Here is a 19,360-nt window from a genome sequence, read left to right on the forward strand (position 1 = left end):
TACTCTGTGATTTTAAACCGACAGCTGCAAATCGCTGAACAAAGGATCAAGACTAGAAGCCACTGTAGAGAACTACTGTTCTCCTTTACCACCCACACACAATTTGTGTCACATTGTCATCCAAGGGGCCAGGGTGATAATAGATAGGGCGTGGGGCACCCCAGAGTGAAGAGGGAAAAAAACAGACTAAAGGAAGAATGAGGTATGATTCCTTCCTTTCTATAACTCTCTCTGGCTTATTCCGAGTTACAATGCCTGAATGTAAATGTTGTATTACCAGTCACATATTGCATTCTTATGCATTTAGGAATATGCATATTCCTTTCTTATGCTCCATCAGGAAGTCACAGAGCACGAGACAGATGGCCAACTTTGAGTTATCCAGATATAACTGAAAATGCATTTTTCATTAGCCACATTCAGGATGGCTTTTTGTAAAAGGATGTTGAAGTTCAGCAATATTTGGAAGGCCATTGTGGGAAACCGTTGCATTCTCTGAGATATTATTCTAATGGTTTAGCAATATGTGTTCAAATAGAAATAAATAACATACAAATTATATTGCCTAGTAAACATTTTGTCCTTCAATTTTGTCTATGTTGCCCATGAGACCAAAGATGACCTCTCTTCTTGACCTCACATTTAATCAAATGCAGCTGATATGAGTATGATTCAAGATCAACTTCCTGTTTTTTGTTTTTAATTTTCCTTTGGAAAAAATGTTTATAGCATGCTATGCCTATTACGTTTTCTACTGGCTTGCCAGGCCCTGGGTTAACGTAAGATTTGCTTTGCCTTAAATGTATTCAGATATAATTAAGGTCTTAGTCTAAATGCCCATCATTAAAACAACATAGCTAATTATGTGCAAATCTCCTAAAATCAAAACTGGATGTTTTTAACAAGGCTATTTTTTTAAAAATCATAAGTTTAAAAATAATAAAAGGAAGGCGATTAGGAATGGTATAGAAAGATTTCTACATTATACACTATATAAAGATCAGGCAGTCAGGATAAACTGGCAAGTGAATTTAAGACACTGTTTATACAACAGTCTGTTCTGTTTATATGCTTAAAGTGTTTTGCAAACAGCAACACAAAACAATTAATTAAACAAATCTAAAATGCTTTAAGAAAAGCAAATCTTGGAACTTTCTCTAAAGGAAGTCTGCCAAGGCCATTCATCAGTAGCTTTTAGGAATATGGTGAATCTCTATTTCAATTATCTTCTTTTAAAGTTACCTTACTGTTGCTGAGGTTTTGACTTTACACATGTTGGTTTTGTTCTTTTGAGAGTCAAAACTGTTTACTCTTTTTATCACATTTTCATTTTATTGAATATTAAATTATGTCTTGTGAGCCTGGCATACGTAAAGGGTGTCAGACAATAAAAATAAAATGACAGCAACCAAAATAATTTCAGTAAAATATTAGTTTAATTGACCTGTGATAGAACAAATGCTAACACAGAATTCATCACCAATTAAGGGGCTAATGTACATTAAATCAAGTTTGTTGCTTAAATTCAGTGGTAAAAAGACACCATTTATGCCAGTCTATTGATGAAAATTATAAAAACAGACTTACAAACTTAAGGAACACTTTCCCCCAAACTTTCTGTTAAAATAAGGTTTATTGCACACAGGTTTTTTTTAATGATAGGGGAAGAGAAAAGAATTTGGGCTATTTTTTTTGAGTGAAGACACATTCAAGAGTAACTGCCTATATTGGGCAGCAAAAAAAATTGATAAAGAAGTTTGATGAAATAAATAGGCAGCAATAAGAACAATGCTCAGACTGTGCAGATTGAAGACCATACTTCCAGCAAGCCAATATTAATCAATGCTTACAAAATCTCAAGGCTCCTAAGAGAGCTTGTGGGGAGAAAGCCAAAATTGTCAACAGATCATGTGAAAAAGGAGGGACTTGTTGATGAAATATCAAACCAAAATATAATCCATGTCCATCTTGGACTCTTGGGCATTCACTTAATATGAGCCAACACTATGTGGCAGCAGCCAAAAAGCCAATGCAATCCTAGGCTGCATTAATGGATAGAATTAATATCACATGAAGTTTAAGTACCGCTTTACAAAGCCATAGTAAGACCACACTTGGAATACTGCACCCTGTTCTGGTCACCACAGTATAAAAAAGATGTTGAGACTCTAGAATGAGTGCAGAGAAGAGTAACAAGAACAAAGCTAAACAAAGGAATTGGGTATGAAAAGAAGGGCTGGGGGAGACATGATTGCAGTTTTCCAATAGTTGAAGGGACTGCCACAAAGAAGAGTGGGTCAAACTATTTTCCAAAGCACCAGAAGGCAAGACAAGAAACAATAGATGGAAACTAATCAAGGAGAGAGGCAACATAAAACTAAGGAGAAATTTCCTAATGGTGAGAGCAATTAACCAAATAACAGCTTGCCTTCAGAAATTGCCGGTGCTTTATCACTGGAGGTTTTCAAAGAGAGACTGGACAACCATTTATCTAAAATGATATAGGGTCTCCTGCTCAAGCAGGGGGTTGTATTAGAAAACCTCCAAGGATCCTTCCAACTCTATTATTCTGTGTTCTATATTCATACACAAAGCCATCTTCATGTCTGTCAAACACTCTAGCGCTGGCAATCTTCCTTGACCAATTAGCATAGTTTGGTCCCAGCATTAAAAACATTATATGGCTGTTGAGTCTGCACCTAATTATTTCTGCTCATTGCTTTGGCAAAGCAATTCGAAGTGTTGAGGAGGATAAACAGAGATTATATCGGATTTGGGCACTTCCAACAAGGAACGTTCCTGGTTTCACATTAAATCTTTATTTAGAATATGTTTCTGGGGCATGGTATGTGGGTATGTATGTTTCCTCATCATCAGTAGGAAAATGAAATATATACAGAAGGTTGCATTTCTGGAAATCATACAAATGTTTTTATTTAGGATTATTATACTTAGGGCATTACCTGATTACTCAGCCTAAGGAATTTAATCTTAACAGGTTTCTCTTCTGAACACAGTATCTTAGACTCAGTGGTGTGAAGGCAGTAAAGGCAATAATTTTGGCATCTGCGGGCATAGAAACCCACTACTTATTTTCTTAACACTTGTTTGTTGTTAAAAAGGGTTTTTTTGTTACCTTGGAAGAATGAAGGCATAAAGAATAGACATACCGCGAAGAGAGCAACTATTTTACCAGTCAGGATCCAGCCTTTTATAACCAGATATATAGCTAAGAAAGAACTTTCAGGGTGTGTAGAGATCTTCTGAGGGAAAGCGGGCTGGACACAGAAGGCCAAACTGAAGACAAAAATACTATTTTGGGTGGCTGACGAGGTGATGGGACATATTAAGCTTTACTTAGATTTAACAGCTGCAGCTTAGAATATTGTGCAACAGAAGAAACCCTTCTGTTTGGCTTTAAGGTTTATGTTCACCTTTCTGATATGTGCATTTCCACCATGTAATTAATTGTTCAGATAGAAGAAACAACATGAGGTAAATTCAACTTCTATTCTTTCTGGTGAATGCTACAAAATGTACACCAAGTTATTTCTTTTTATCTACTCTTTCATAAAGAAATCAGCTTGCAAATTAATTTGTTTTGGGTTATTAGATTGTGTTCTTTCCAAATACGAAGGAAAACCAAGAACATACATGCTTTCTCTAAGCAATATATGCTTTTTTTATGTCACATTAGAATAAAGTGGAAGTAAAGCTGAGTGATCTTGAATGGTTTTATTCTATCAGATTATTCTCTAAGACTTACATCTTCCATACCTCTAATTAGGCATCCTGCTTTAACAAAGATCAGAATTCTACAGGACCTTAGGGGAAATTTTATTGAACATTATTGTACAAGGCTACATTTTCTAGCTGCTGTTTCCTATCTGCAAAATGGGAATAATAATGAGATCTATTGCTGTCTATTGGGAAGAATGAAACAAAGCACTGATCATAACGATACTAATAATTTCATGGACCAAAGGCCACAACTGTAATAAATAAATTGTCATTTTTAGCCATTTTTCTTTTCACTTAAATGGTCAATTTCTTTTCACTGCTCTCCCAGGCAGAATGTAAGAGAATTTTGGCTAGTGCCAGTACCAAGGAAGTTTTAAAATGGCATAGAAAACAATGACCTAACGGGGAAAAATAATTTGGCAAATTCGAAGTCATGCTGAGTAACAGTATAGCAATGTAACAATAAACAATGCAAGCCAAATCACATGAAACAGACTCTTGTAGATACACATAAGCAAAGAGAATGGAAAAGCCAAAGCAACTTCATCCAAATATACAAAATGTACTGTAATTAAGAGCAGATCAAGATAGTCCCGGACTTGTAGAATTAATGGGAAACCTTTAGAAAGTAAACCTTATGTTGAGGGAATCCAAAGGAAAAAAGATACTAAGAATTTATCAGATTGGCTTAGCATGGCTGGAATGTGATGGAAAATATAAATGGAACAGAGTATGTTTGGAAAAGAAGTATATCCCGTAAGAAAGACTCTGAAAATGAGCAAATAACTGTTCAACATTTCTAAAAAAAAAAAAAAAATCCAGTTAAGAACATAATGGTAAACAATGCAACCCAGAAGAGAGTATAAGGAGAATAAAATACCTATCAACCCATCCAGAAGGGAAAAAAAGGTATGGTATAGGTATTATCTGATTTAATCACCACTAGGATGGAGCCATAGCAGAACTATCTATAGTCTTTGTGAATGGATTCACATGATGCTTGAACGGAAGCATAAAGAGAGGACATTCTGAGTCATGATATTGGACAGCAAGCAAATGTAATATATATTATATTTATCGTTATTTATTTTAAATTCTGCTTCTCGGTTTACAGCCCCAAAAATCATACCCAGAAAAACAATGAGCTGCTTGTGTGTAGGTGTGTGTTTGTGATCTCAAGACACACTACCCCGTTGCTCTGATCCTAAAATAATACATTCAGGTGAACCTGGCATCCCAGTCCACACTTTTTCCCATTAATTCTAGGCTCACTTGCTATCTAAGGGCTGAAACCAAACGGGAATCCTGGATGTACGTGTGGCTATAATTTCCTCCCAAGAACAAGAAGCAGGACATTTGGCCCCTGTCCTAATTAAGCTCTAATCACAGATTATAGTTTGGTTCTCACTTCAGTAACTTGCCTTAGACAGCTAGTTTCCACCTGGCTGAAGGTCACACTTCAGGAATGTTAGTGAGAAGGCGATTAATGGATTAAACAAAGCCAGAGGAGAGAGATGAAGACTTAAAAAAACAAACCCTATCAGAAGGTGCCACTGGGAACAAATGATGGTGAGGGGAAAGCAAAGGAAACAGAGCTTTCTCCCTGTTAGAAGGTGGGTAGCTGAGCACATGGTTCTTACTGGCAAATGAGGCTAACAAAACGGGTTAAACATTACCTCAAGTGAAACGTTGGGGGAGGAGAGCAAACCGTGATAAATGGGAAGAAACTATCCAATTTCACTTGCTTACCTTCCCTGGCAGTTTCACTAGGATCCCAGATCCGTCCTGGACTGCTTCTTGCCTGTCCATCCCCCTCTGGTTTTCCCTCTTCATCATCTTCCACTTTGGTTACTGTGAACTGAGGCATGTTCAAAGCAAAACTTTCTTCCAAATCAGGACACAAAGAACCGAAAGTGTCAGTGGGTCAGGTGACAGGTAGCCCCAGGGAATGGGAGGGAAAGGGTGTGAGCATGCAGTGCGAGGGAGACACACCTCTCTGGGGATATGTGTGTGTTCAAGTGTATGCATGCCACGAAGAGTTATTTACAACCCTGCTACTAAGAAGATTACTCTCAGGGCATACTGCTATGCTGCGCTAGTCTGCACATTCTTTACATCACAGCAGCAGTACGCAATCTCTTGCTTTCTGCCAAGAATTAATGCAGCCCTGCTAACAGGTACAAATGCTAGTTAATAATTGTTCGGCCTTCCATAAAGAGTGCTTGAGAAGTTGTATTTGGGAGACGCTGTACTGTTTGTCCGCCTTAAAGGGAAAAAAGTATCATAAACTTGAAATGACAAAGAACTAATTACAATTGTAATGCAAAGAGCACGAGTCAACAAAATGTAGTCCTACTAGCAGTGCCTGTAGGACGAGTAGTTTATTCTGCAAAAGCAAAGCAACTCCCATCAGAAGACAATTCAATCTTGACAAACTGTCCTTCCCTAAAGCCAGAATATGATTGTATAATGGTACAGAATATGTATCCACATACATTTGAGTGTATATGGCTGCATAGTAGAAGCTGTTCCTGGAGGAATGAATCCCTGTTTTTCAATTTTCCCCGGGAAGGTTTTCTTTTAAATGCATAAACTTGAAATTTAGGCATAAGAATTATCCAGCCAAGATTGAATCCTACTTTGGGTTGCAAAAAGGCTAGTAGGAGAGTGCACGTCTGCATTGTCATGTTCAGAAAGGAAGAAGGCTCAAACTAACTGGGAGTTGCTGGGGAAGAAAAGAGGACCGGGAGTTGGCACTCAAAATATATCTCACTAGATATTACACATTACAGATAAAGATAGTACATAGAACTGAGAAAAATGGTGGCTGGGTCCACACTGTTAAGGTTAATTCTGACTATTCTCAATAGTCTGTTAAACCCATAGTTAAACCACATTTTACAATCATCTTCACTCCATAGCTAGTTCTATCATAGATCTCAAATCCCTTTGAGAAAAGACTCCATGTCTTCTCTATTTACACTTTGTACACTAATTTACTTAAACTTCAATGTATGAAAACAACATGTGTGTGTGTGGGGGGGGGAGACGGGAGACACGGGGGGGGGGGGAGGGAGATTAAGACAGAAAGCTGTCCAGTTGTATTTTCTACAATCTTACACATGTCATTTATACTATCAACATGACAAGATTACAGACAAGGGCATAACCAATTTAAAAAGCACATCAACTTAATCTGAGATTATGATGTAATTGTTTGGCCCAACAAAAACAATGAAATGCTAGTTATCTACAAAACCCCTTTGTGCCTTACTACCTTAGCATGGCTCTAGAAAGGCAGAAGAGAAGCTGTAGTTAGTAAACAGGCTGTGATACAGTTTGAAGAGATGAACCCAATGAATAAAAGTGTTTGAGCATAAAGTTTATTTAAGTCCACAATTATTCTTTGTTCCTATACAATGGTTCACTTACTACATAAATATCAAGTCTCTGAGGTAGATCAGACTAGAAACGATAAGCTATGAATGCTAATGATTCTACTTTGATCTTTTATCTGATAGGTTTTGTTGTTGTGGCTCTTTCTAATGTCCCTCAAAGTTATTACTATTACAACCAGGTGTGGAGAACGAAAGCATCAAATAAGTTCAAAAATCTTTAATGGGCTCACTGACTGGTTTCTCTTCATCAAGATTTAAAAGCCCTTGTTCATCAAGATTTAGAAACTCTTGTTCAACAGGCTGCACTTAAACGTTAAACCACAGTTTAAAAGCAATCATCTTGTACTAATACACCATTTGATTGCATCTAAACGTTAACACAGCCAGAATTTTCATATATGGTATAGCAATAGTATTTAGATTTATATATCGCTTCACAGAGTTTCACAGTCCTCTTTAACTGACTTAGAGTCAGCATATTGCCTCCAACAATCTGGATCCTCATTTTACCAACCTCAAAAGGATGAAAGGCTGAGTCAACCTTGAGCCGGTCAGGATCAGTAACGACTCCAGATTCAGAAAACAAATTTTCCCTCGTGAATTGATAGTTACATTTTCTGCAAAGATATACTCAGAATTAAAGAACTCAATTGAAATTTTTGAAACTAAGAATTTATTTTTTGAAAATATTTCCCAGATATATAAATTGGAATTCCTCTCAGAATATTACCGTATTTTTCGGAGTATAAGACGCACCCTTTTCCCTCAAAAAAGAGACTAAAAATCTGGGTGTGTCTTATACACTGAATACAGCATTTTTTGGCCTCCTGAAACCCCGCCCCCTTCACCAAAATGGCCGTGGGTGGCTTTATGGAGGCTTTCAGAGAGCTCCTGGGGAGGGCAGAAATGAGCAAAAAACAGGCCGTTTTTTGCTCAATTTCCCCCCCCCCAGCCCCCATGAACATTCTATAAGCCCCCTAAATGGTATCCATGCCCTTTTTTTTGACAAAAAACAGGCCGCGTTTTTTAAAATCATTTTTGCCCCCCAGCCCCCAGGAGCACTCTGCAAGTGTCCTAAAGGGTATCCATGCCCTTTTTTTGAAAAAAAAATGGGCCTGTTTTCACAAAAAATGGGCTGTTTTTTGGGAGATTTGCAGAGTGCAAAAACCTTTTTTAAAAAATTGCCTCTTCAAAACCTTGGTGCGTCTTATGCTCCGGTGTGCCTTATACGCTGAAAAATACAGTAATCAGTCTGGGAATAATATTCCTTTTGAGATAATTCATCTTTCTCCAAAGAGTAAGGTTTAATTAATTACACTCATCTATCAATATCAATTCCTATTTGGGCCAGATAACAGAGTATCCTGTATATTATTAAAGGCATTTATTTTTTCACCCATCAACAAGTGATAGTAGTATAAACAAAAAAAGTTACCTGCAAATAAAAAAAATAGTGTTATAATGACTTATATACTACACCTTAAATCTCTCTCTGCTGTCTAAAAGCACAAGCCAAGAGTTCCCTGCGTATATTAAAAAGCAAGAACATCTAGTTCATTTAAAGTGGAAATACAGGACAAAATATGCCATTAATTTTTATTTTAGATTCAAGCAACTCATATCTTAATTCATTTTTGAATTCCAAAGGAAATCCAAATATATTTAGGACAGCTATCACATATTGTTTATGTACCTTGCCAAAGGTTTTTTCATCAATAAAATTACAAATTAGTATCTTTTTATTCAAGTGTATTACATACATGACCAACTTAACATTGTTTGCTACTTGCCTAATATTCATAAACTCTGCTTGATCATTCTTAATAACAAATATCATTTGCTGTACTCTATTTGCTAACTGCTGTTAAAATCTTGGTATTAACATTAATCAATGAGATGAACCATAATTAGGACACTGAGTATGATCTTTATCTGCTTTTGATAAAATAAGACAGGTTAGATGCCAGTGATAAAATTCCCTTATCAAATATTTCTTCATTTACCTGACAAAGTTTTGGCAAAAAACAATATATAAATGTTTTATACCACTTGACAGGAAACCCACCTAGTCCACTTGCTGTTTTGAAAATTATCTATTCAATCTCTACATCAGATAGTACAGCAAAGGTAAGTTGTTTTTCTGTACCGTATATGTGGTAAATTAATTTTATTTTTAAAGAGCCTCTATATATCAAGTACATTCTTTGGACTATGACATAATTTTGAATAAAAAAATAAAATTTGAAATTAAAAGCTACTATTAGTTTCTATATTTTTTACCAATAACAGGTTGGGTCACTTTGAGCCAGTCACTTTCTCTCAGCCAAACTCACTTCATAAGGTTGTTATTGTGTGAAAAATAGGAGAAGGGAGGAATATTATAGTTAGCATCTTGAGTTATTTATAATATTTTTATCATTTTTAAAAAATTAAGAAATGAATGGAGTAAAGAATTGGAGGTCCTTCTAGTGCCTAAACCAGGGCTCAGCAACCGATTGGCTCTGGAGCCGCATGTGGTTCTTTCATCCCTCTGCTGGAGCTCCCTGTTGCCAGTCAGCTCCACAATTGATAGGGTTAGGGCTTTTTGTTAGGACAGGTAGAAGAAAAAGGACGCCATGTTAGGAGGAGACTCTATGGTGGGGGAACCAGACCTCCTGTCAGCAGAGGACGCCATGTTAGGAGGAGACTCTATGGTGGGGGAACCTCCTGTCAGCAGAGGAAAAAGGATGCTGAACTAGGAGGAAACTATCATGGGGGAACCGGACTTCCGGTCGGCTTCAGAATTGAAAGGGGGGCTTTCAGTTAGGACCTTTGCGGCTCTTTAAGTGTTTAAGGTTGCCAATCCCTGGCCTAAACAATGGGAGAGTGTTTCAAATTCTTTAGCAAGAATATCAATGGACCTCAAAATACCACTTATACAACAAAAATAGTAAGTGTGTGTGTGTGTGTGTGTGTGTGTGTGTGAGAGAGAGAGAGAGAGAGGAGGGGGGGTAACTGCAGCTAAAATTGTGTACCTTTTTATTTTGTCGTATTTTTCACTGTTAAAAAACATTATTTTATGGTTTTTTTGTTTCTCTGTCATTATTTTAAAAGCAATGAAAGAATAAGGTTTTTTTAAAAAAAAGTTGGGGAAAGCATGCTTCCAAATACCAGTTGCAGGGAAAGAACAGCTGGAAAGAAATACACCTCCATCTCTTGTTTGGGAGCACAGCAGAGACATCTGTCTGGCCACTATTAGAGCAAAATTCTGGCTTAAGATGAGCTTTGTGTCAATACAACTAGGCTATTCTCTTAAAAGAATATAAGAAAAAATGGAAATGGAGTCATTAATAATATTAACATACATATCATCAAAGTAAATCAATCCTTCGGGTTATGGTTGATATTTGTATTTATATTAGAGAGAATATCTAACTATCTGGCTGGTTTATTCTGACTCCAGAATTGTGAACAAAGAGCTTCAGAATTTTGTTCAGCACCTAGAGTTTATTATATAACCTGAAAGTCCTGTTATCATATCATATCATATCAGATTAGGACCTGTTACATGCAAAGCAGCAGGTAATTTAGGGTGCCGCCAAATATAAAGGCTTTCGTTATTGTGCCTGTTACCCAGTCATGTGACCCAGAGCAGAACACTTCATTATTATGAAAGAGAGCACACCTCCCATTCTTGCATAACAAAAAAATATGATTAAAAATCTCATCTGAACAGAAAGGGGAAAAACCATCATGAAAAAGCAGAAAATGGCCCTTAATTACCATATTTTTCTGAGTATAAGACGCACCAGAGACACACCGTGTTTTGTCAAAAAAAGGGCATGCATAGCCTTTATGAGACTTATAGAGTGCTCCTAGGGACTGGGGGGGGGGGCAAAGTTAAGCAAAAAGTGGCTCATTTTTCACTCATTTCTGCCCTCCCCAGCTCCCAGGAGCACTCTGAAAGCCTCCTAAAGGCTATGCACAGCCATTTCGGTGAAGGGGGCAGGGTTTCAGGAGGCAAAAATGCTGTATTGATGCACCCCGATTTTCAGCCTCTTTTTTGAGGGAAAAAGGTGCGTTTTATACTCCGAAAAATACCGTAACCTGAGAGCTTGCTTGGAAGGCAATGGTTCACAATCTGACTTCCAGAAAAACCTATATATATGTATGTATGTGTATGTGTGTATATATATATATATATATGTATGTATGTATGTATGTATGTATGTATGTATGTATGTATATGTATATATACATATACATACATACATATATCTTTCAATATAATCTAACAGCATCTTCACCTGTCTTTTTAAAGTTCTGGCTGTTCCAGGTTTTTTTCCAATGTTCTCTGCCTCAGCTCTATGAGCACAGGTCTAAACTAATGCCCTGGACTGGAAGAAAAGGAAATTGAGATTAGTATACTGTATACTAAATGAGAATTTACAATTTAGAGCTAAACTCTATGCTTTTTAACTCCAAGAACTCCAAGAAGTCTAAATATAAATTCATCTTCATATTGCAATCACAGAAAAGGCCAGCTAAAACTAAAATGATGCATTTCAAAAACACCAAAATGGCCTAACTTGCGCCTTTGATTTAAATCTTCCAGTTGAGCTTATCATTTCTTTCTCTGATTTGTAAACATTTTCCTTGATTGCCACATTTGTTTAAACTGACAGCACTGTAACACAAAAAACACTTGGCTATGCTGCAAGAATCTTGGTAGGCAAGTTTCTCTCCTATTGCATTCTACATTTAGCATTATAAATACTGTACAGATAAACTGACAATAGCAAAGATCTGATTCTAGAAGAAAAAAAAATCCTTGTAATTTGATGTTTATATTTGCTATACTTTTCAGCCCAAAATAATGCTGAAAAAACATGTAAAATAGCTCCAGACTCTTCATCATCAAGTTACTGGTAAGTTAAGCGAATACAATCAAATTTGCTATGATGGGAGAAATCAGTAAAAGAAAAATTGAATCAAACGATGGACAGGATGACACGTGGAGGCGGGGATTTACAGGAGGGAGTCTACAGAAAAACACACCCCAGAAAAAACAATGCTCCCAATGTGCTTCTATTTATTATATTTATTCATTGAATAAATATGCCCACCGTTCTAAATCTCACTCGGAGTTTGGTGACTAATAATACTAAAAAACAGAACAAAAACAATGGGTGGTCATAGAAATCAAATAAATAAGGCTTATGGAAAGGCATTTTGGCAACACCTCAGTTTCTTGGCAAAAGCTCCCTTCCTTCCTTTTGCCCAGTCATATGACTCAAAGCAGAGCATTTGCTGGCCACTCCTTGTTTCCCAGTACACATATACATACAAAAACACACAGAAGCAACATTAGTTGAAAGCAGACATACACACAAGACTACTCATATGTCTATTACAATGTTGGCGAACCTTTTCGGCACCAAGTGCCAAAACAGGAACGTGCAGGGGTAGCACCGGAAACCGGAAGAGCATCTCCTTGGCGTGCATGTGCAGGAGTGCTGGGAACCAGAAGAGCAGTTCCCTGGCACACACGCATGCACCGGAAAGGTGACCTTCCGTTTTCCAGCATCTGCACCGGTCAATTGGTCTTCCAGTTTCTGGCACGCATGCACAAGTGAAGAGCAGCGGGCTGGCGCACATGTGCATGCCAGAACCTGGAAGAGCAATGGCGACAATTGGAGTGCCTGGAGAGATGGCTCTGCATGCCACTTCCAGCACAACTTCACCATCACTAGCCTATTATATCCTCCCATGTATATGCCCACAAAGAAGCAACATACTAGATGTGCAGTCACCTTGAACAAACTCTTAACAGATATACAAATACTTACACCATAAGAGAGGATACAAGTGCACATAAGGAGAAAGTGTATGTTGTACACACAAACGCAGCATGTTACTTTCTTACACAGAAAAAAATATGGACACCTCCTATGATCACGGCTGCTAAAGGGTACCAAAAACCATCTTCTTTCTTACTTTTTCTCCCTGCTTTCCCAAGCTGTCTACCAAGGTATTGTTAGTATATTTAAATACCTTAGAAGGTGGTAGCAGCTGTCTACCAAGGTACATTTATCTGTATTTAGATACCCTAAAAGGTGGTAGCACTTAACCGATCTTGGAAACTAAGCAGATTCAGACTTGGCTAGCATTTGGATCCAGGAAATCATCAGGGTCATTGACTAGGCTGGTTAAAAAAAAAACAAAAAAGCAGAAGTAATGCTGCCCAAAAAATTAAATGGGAACAATCACCAGAAGTTGAGCTCAACCTCAATGTGGGAGGGAGATCTTTATCTTATTTATCTATCACATTTCTATAGCTACCTATTTTATGAATATAACTCTGGGTAGTATATAATAAAAACAATAAAAAAAACCTTCTTAAATAACTATGAAAACACAATAAATAAGCATATTAAGACAATGGGAGAATGTTTAAAATTGATATATAATGCCATTTTTTAATGTTTATATCCCATCTTTATTCACTGCAACTCAAGTTACTATATATAATGCTCCTACCTCCTAATTTTCCCATTAACAACTCTGTGAAGTGGATTGAGCAGAAAAAGGATGAAGGGACCAAAGTCATCCAGCTAGCATTCATGACTAAAAGAAGACTAGAAGCCAGTTCCTTGATTTCTAGGCTGGTGCCTTATACACCACTGAAGTTGCTATCACTAATCGGTTACTTTTCCTTTTCTCTCCAGCCCCAAAAATATGATCCTACTGTCTTTTGTTTAATAGGAACTGTATGTTAGAAGTATTGAAATGCAAGCAGTTTTAAAACAAACATCTCATAATATAATTAAGGGAAGCAGTAAGGGCCTCAGAACAACTGAGACACTGGTTAGCTGGTTGCACAGTTTATCTTCATTCATGTTTATCCATATGTAGAGTTGCTATAAGAAAAGACAAGCTCGCTTATGTATGCTAGATATAGCGTCTTCATAAAGCAAATAACCACACAATTATGGCAAAAACCACAGGTGGCTCTGTAGGTCTAAGTGTTTTTACCACATTTGGCAAATTTTAGGTGTGTTGACTTCAACTCCCAGAATTTCCTAGCCATTGCCAAATTTGAAAAGCACTGTTCTAATGAGGTAAAACATGAATGCATTTACAACTGTTAAGAGGGTCAGAAGCCCCTTTCTTACTTTTTTCTTTTGCTCTTTTCTTTCTTTTTCCTATTTTCTTTCTTACCTTTTCACTATTTTCTTACTTTTCTATAATCTGTATTGTTTTTATCTAGTTTACAATAATACAATACAATAGCAGAGTTGGAAGGGACCTTGGAGGTCTTTTAGTCCAACCCCCTGCCTAGGCAGGAAACCCTATACCAGTGATGGCGAACCTTTTTTGGCTCGCGTGCCACAAGTGGGGGGAGCGCGGGGGTGGTCGTGTGCGGGCGTGCCGCACCCATAATGCAACGCGTGATCCCCCAGTGCACATGCGTGCACAACAAGCGCCCCCCATTTTTACATGCTTTTTTTGCCCTCCCCAGGCTCCAGAGGCTTTATAGGAGCCTGGGGAGGGTGAAAAGAGCCTCCCCCGCCCCCTCCGGACGCCCTCCGGAGGCTTCAGGGACCGTCCGGAGGCTTCCCTGAAGCCTTCGGAACGCTTAAAACGACCCTCCGAGCAACCCGGAAGTCACTTCTGATTTGCTCGGAGGGTGGTTTTAAGCGTTCCGAAGACTTCAGGGATGGCTCCGGACGGTCCCTGAAGCCTCCGGAGGGCATCCGGGGGGGTGGGGGAGGCTCCTTTCACCCTCCCCAGGCTCCTATAAAGCCTCTGGAGCCTGGGGAAGGCAAAAAATAGCTTTTAAAAAAGTGAACTCAGCTGGCCAGCGTGCGCATGCGCCTCGCATGCCCCTCACGTGCCCTGACAAATGGCTCCGCGTGCCACTTGTGGCACGCGTGCCACAGGTTCGCCATCACTGCCCTATACCGTTTCAGACAAATGGCTATCCAACATCTTCTTAAAGCCTTCCAGTGTTGCACAACTTCTGGAGGCAAGTTGTTCCACTGGTTAATTGTTCTAACTGTCAGGAAATTTCTCCTCAGTTCTAAGTTGTTTCTCTCCTTGATTAGTTTCCACCCATTGCTTCTTGTCCTGCCCTCAGGTGCCTTGAAGAATAGTTTGACTCCCTCTTCTTTGTGGCAACCCGAGATATTGGAACACTGCTATCATGTCTCCCCTAGTCCTTCTTTCTATTAAACTAGACATACCCAGTTCCTGCAACCGTTCTTCATATGTTTTAGTCTCCAGTCCCTAATCATCTTTGTTGCTCTTCTCTGCACTCTTTCTAGAGTCTCCACATCTTTTCTACATTGTGGTGACACTTCACGTGATCTTGATTCTATCCCTCTGTTGATGCAGCCTAGAACTGTGTTGGCTTTTTTGGTAGCTGCTGCACACTGCTGGCTCATATTTAAATGGTTGTCCACTAGGACTCCAAGATCCCTCTCACAGTTACTACTGTTGAGCAAGGTACCACCTATACTGTACCTGTGCATTTCGTTTTTCTTGCCTAAATGTAGAACCTTACTCTTTTCACCATTGAATTTCATTTTATTAGATAGTGCCCAATGTTCAAGTTTGTCAAGATCCTTCTGTATCTTAAACGTATCTTCTGGAGTGTTGGCTACTCCTGCCAGCTTGGTGTCATTTGCAAATTTGATGAGTTCCCCATTTATTCCCTCATCCAAATCATTGATGAAGATGTTGAAGAGTACTGGGCCCAAAACAGAGCCTTGGGATACTCCACTGCCTACTTCCCTCCATGTAGATGCAGTTCCATTGAGGACTACACGTTGAGTGTGGTTGGTCAGCCAGTTACGAATCCATCTGGTGGTGATGCTGTCCAACCCACATTCTTCTACTTTATCTAGTAGTAAGTTATGGTCTACCTTATCAAATGCCTTACTGAAGTTCAAGTAAACTATATCGACAGCATTCCTCTCGTCCACTAATTTTGTCACTTTGTCAAAGAATGCAAGATTAGTCTGGCATGATCTGTTTTTGACAAGCCCATGTTGGCTTTTGGCTATCACTTTGTTTGCTTCTAGATTTTGGCTAATTCGTTGCTTGATTATCTTTTCCAGAATCTTTCCTGGTATTGAGGTCAGGCTGATAGTCTGTAGTTTCCTGGATCTATTTTTTTCCCCTTTTTTGAAGATTGGAACCACATCAGCTCTTTGCCAGTCCTCTGGTAGTTCCTCGGTGTTCCAGGATCTCTGAAAGATACAGTTCAGTGGTTCTGAGATCTCATCTGCCAGGTCATTCAGAACCCTGGGGTGTAATCCATCCAGTCCTGGTGATTTGAACTCGTCTAGGGTAGACTGGTGCTCGCTTACCATTTTCTTCTCCATTTCAACTTGTGTTCCTAATCTGATTTTTGTGGTGCTATTTTTAATAGGTTGGACTGTTTTATCCCTTTGTGTAATGACAGATGCAAAACATGAGTTAAATAGTTCTGCTTTCTTCCTGTTGCTTGTTACCTTGCCACTTTCTCCTAGCAATGGACCAATTGTTTCCTTAACTTTTTTCTTGTTTTTAACATGTTGGAAGAAGCTTTTTTTTGTTATTGTTTACTTTTGTGGCAAGCCTTCCTTCATCGTGAGCCTTAGCTTTCCTCACTTCATCTTTACAGGCTCGGGCTATTTGCTGATATTCTGCCTTGTTAAAATCACTTTAATAAAGGTTATGAAAAAAGAAATACTCTGTCTATAGGTAACTACTAGAGCAGTAACAAGAAGAAAAAAGGAAAGGCCAATAGCAAAATAGGTGCAATGGCTTACATAAAAGTCTGCATGTAACATCTGTATGGACTATGAAAAAATAGTAAGTATAAATGAGAGGAGTGAATAGTGTGATATAAACATAGCACTTGGAAGAAAAGTGCTATTGAGGAGTAGGAGCTACAAACAAAACATTATTCTGGCTACTGTTTTTATTTGTGTACTCCAAAAATTGTTCTTGTGGAGAAAAAGGTATAAAATATAATTAAATAAATATACAAAATGATCCTGCTTCTTGAAGGATAGACATTAGCTGCAGGAGAACATGTACACATCAGTGCTCAGCAAAACTGGGCAAAAACTCAGCAAACCGACAACAAGGGAAAGGCAGCCTGCCAACTTTCACAATTAAACATGCCTCAGAACTGCCTCTTACCTAAATGTGATACAGTATTTGGAGAAAAACATCCCACAGGCATTGCAAAAAAAATCTAAAGGGACAAACACAACAGAAAACACCAGTTTTTGGATGCACATACATGCAACCTTGATTTCTTGAAGTAGGCAAGATTATTTATAGGTCATAACAAAGTGATGATGCCTGTGCAACTGATGACATGACTGTTGCAAAAGGAAAAAGGAAAAATGGTGCACTGCAGTAACTCCTTCGTGTCAAACTTGCCTCCAGGCAGCTACACAAATCACTGCAGTTCTCTGTGACTGCTGTCCGCTGCAGGGTGGAAAGGCCAATTGGATTGCTCCAGGCCAGGCAACTGATGGACCCAGTAGGGTTTCAGGGAAATATTCCTGAAACTGAGGCATGATCTGGCCAAGGCCTTATGTTGCTGCCTAGAATAGCCATTGTAGTGAGCCTGAAAAAACTTCAGCAACCCCTCCTTATCAAGAAAGGATCTGGTCACCCAAAAAAAGGCTGCCGGTTGGTTATTTCCAGGCACAATAAAAGCCCATTTTATCATTTGTTCTGTCACCAAATGAGTCCACATAAGGGCTCTTACTCATGCTCAGTTGGATTTGCTCTTTCGTCTTTCTCTAGATGTATTCACAAGAGTGTTTTCATTTCCCCAAGCTCCTCTGAAAACAAGAAGCTGCATGGCATCTCCAATTATGAAAAGTGTACACTGGTCCGAGATCCAGTTTAAGGCTCTTGTTGCCTGCTCATTCTACACATCTGTTAGACAAAGTCACTGGAATCTACTTGAGTTGGACATGAATTAGCAATACTTAAGACTTATATACCACTTCACAGAGTTTTACAGCCCTCTCGAAGCAGTTTTACAGTCAGCATATTGCCCCAAACAACAATCTGTGTCATTTTACCGACCTCAGAAGGATGGAAGGCTGAGTCAACCCCGAGCCAGTGAGAATCGAACTGCCGAACTGCTAGCTGTGAGCAGAAGTAGCCAGCAGTACTGCATTCTAACCACTGCGCCATCATGGCTCTTATCACTAAGCAAGTCTTATGTAAGTGATTGATATACAGTCTTGCTATCTGAAATAAATTTAACCTGGTTAAGCTTGAGGAAGTAGATAGGGTCCTTGGAGCTGTAAACTCTTCTACATTTTAGGTCGTCGCTCCTAGTTGGTCAAGGCCAGACAGGAGGAACATGTAGTTGTGTCCAAGCGGTAACCAATACTTTTTTGCAGAAGATCTCGAGAGGACATGTAGTGATGGTGGTATATCTGTCTTTGTTCTTCTAGATCTCTCATCAGTTTTTGATAGCACTGATCACGGTACCTTTTTGGATTAAGTCCATAGGTTAGAATGGAGGCCACTCTTTTGTAGTAATTCTCCTCTTTCCTTCAATCCTGTTGATGGGGATGGGGAGAGGTGTAATACTAAACCTCTCTTATGTGCAGTTCCTCAAGGCTCAACTCTCTCCCCACTCATATTTAACATCTAAATGAAATCACTGATTGAAGCTATTTACCAGCACAATCAATACCAAAATATTACTCAACTGTACAATTTGTTCAAGGTTCTTATCCAGTGACTGGAAGCTGTGGGGGCTTGGATGGGGGAGTATAGGATTCATCTCAACCTCAGCATATCCAAGTAGTTCTAGACCTCTGAACCTTCTAGATCTGCTTTTATGTCTCTTATTGCTATTGGAGTAGCATTTCACCAGAGTTAATAGGCCACCTGGAGGTCATTCTGAACAGCTCCAGGTCTAAATATTTTGCACAGATTTGTCCCATGCACCAGTTGTGCTCATTTCTGGACTATACAATGTTGGTCATTCATACTTTTGTCACCTCCTAATTGGATAACTGCATTGTGCTCTAAATGGAGCTTTCCTAGAAGAACACTCAGAACTTAAAATGTTTCACAATGCAGTGGTGCCTGGTTTGGGGTACTCTAAAGTTCCCTTGTGTAATACCACTGCTGTACAAGAGACTTTGCTTTCCAGTATACTTCCAGAGGCAATTCAAGGTCATCACCATTAAAAGCAGTCAGATTACTTG

General features: G+C 38.8%; 1 protein-coding gene across 11 annotated transcripts in view; it reads right to left on the reverse strand.

Annotated features, from left to right (window-relative positions):
* SLC12A6 (solute carrier family 12 member 6) overlaps nt 1-19,360 on the reverse strand; it is a 59,508-nt gene that overhangs the window by 32,959 nt on the left and 7,189 nt on the right. For 2 of the 11 annotated variants that reach the window (XM_081971742.1, XM_081971741.1), the window contains exon 1: nt 5,491-5,682. The exons of 8 other annotated variants lie outside the window; for them this stretch is intronic. In XM_081971742.1, the coding sequence (XP_081827868.1) occupies nt 5,491-5,608 (118 nt within the window). In that variant the 5' untranslated portion in view covers nt 5,609-5,682. Of the gene's footprint in view, nt 1-5,490; nt 5,683-7,653; nt 7,716-19,360 lie in introns of those variants that run through there. One more of the 11 variants, XM_081971735.1, reaches the window with a different exon arrangement.

This window comes from Natrix helvetica (genome assembly GCF_964273705.1).
Source record: "Natrix helvetica genome assembly, chromosome: Z".
In the NCBI taxonomy this organism is placed as follows: Eukaryota; Metazoa; Chordata; class Lepidosauria; order Squamata; family Natricidae; genus Natrix; species Natrix helvetica.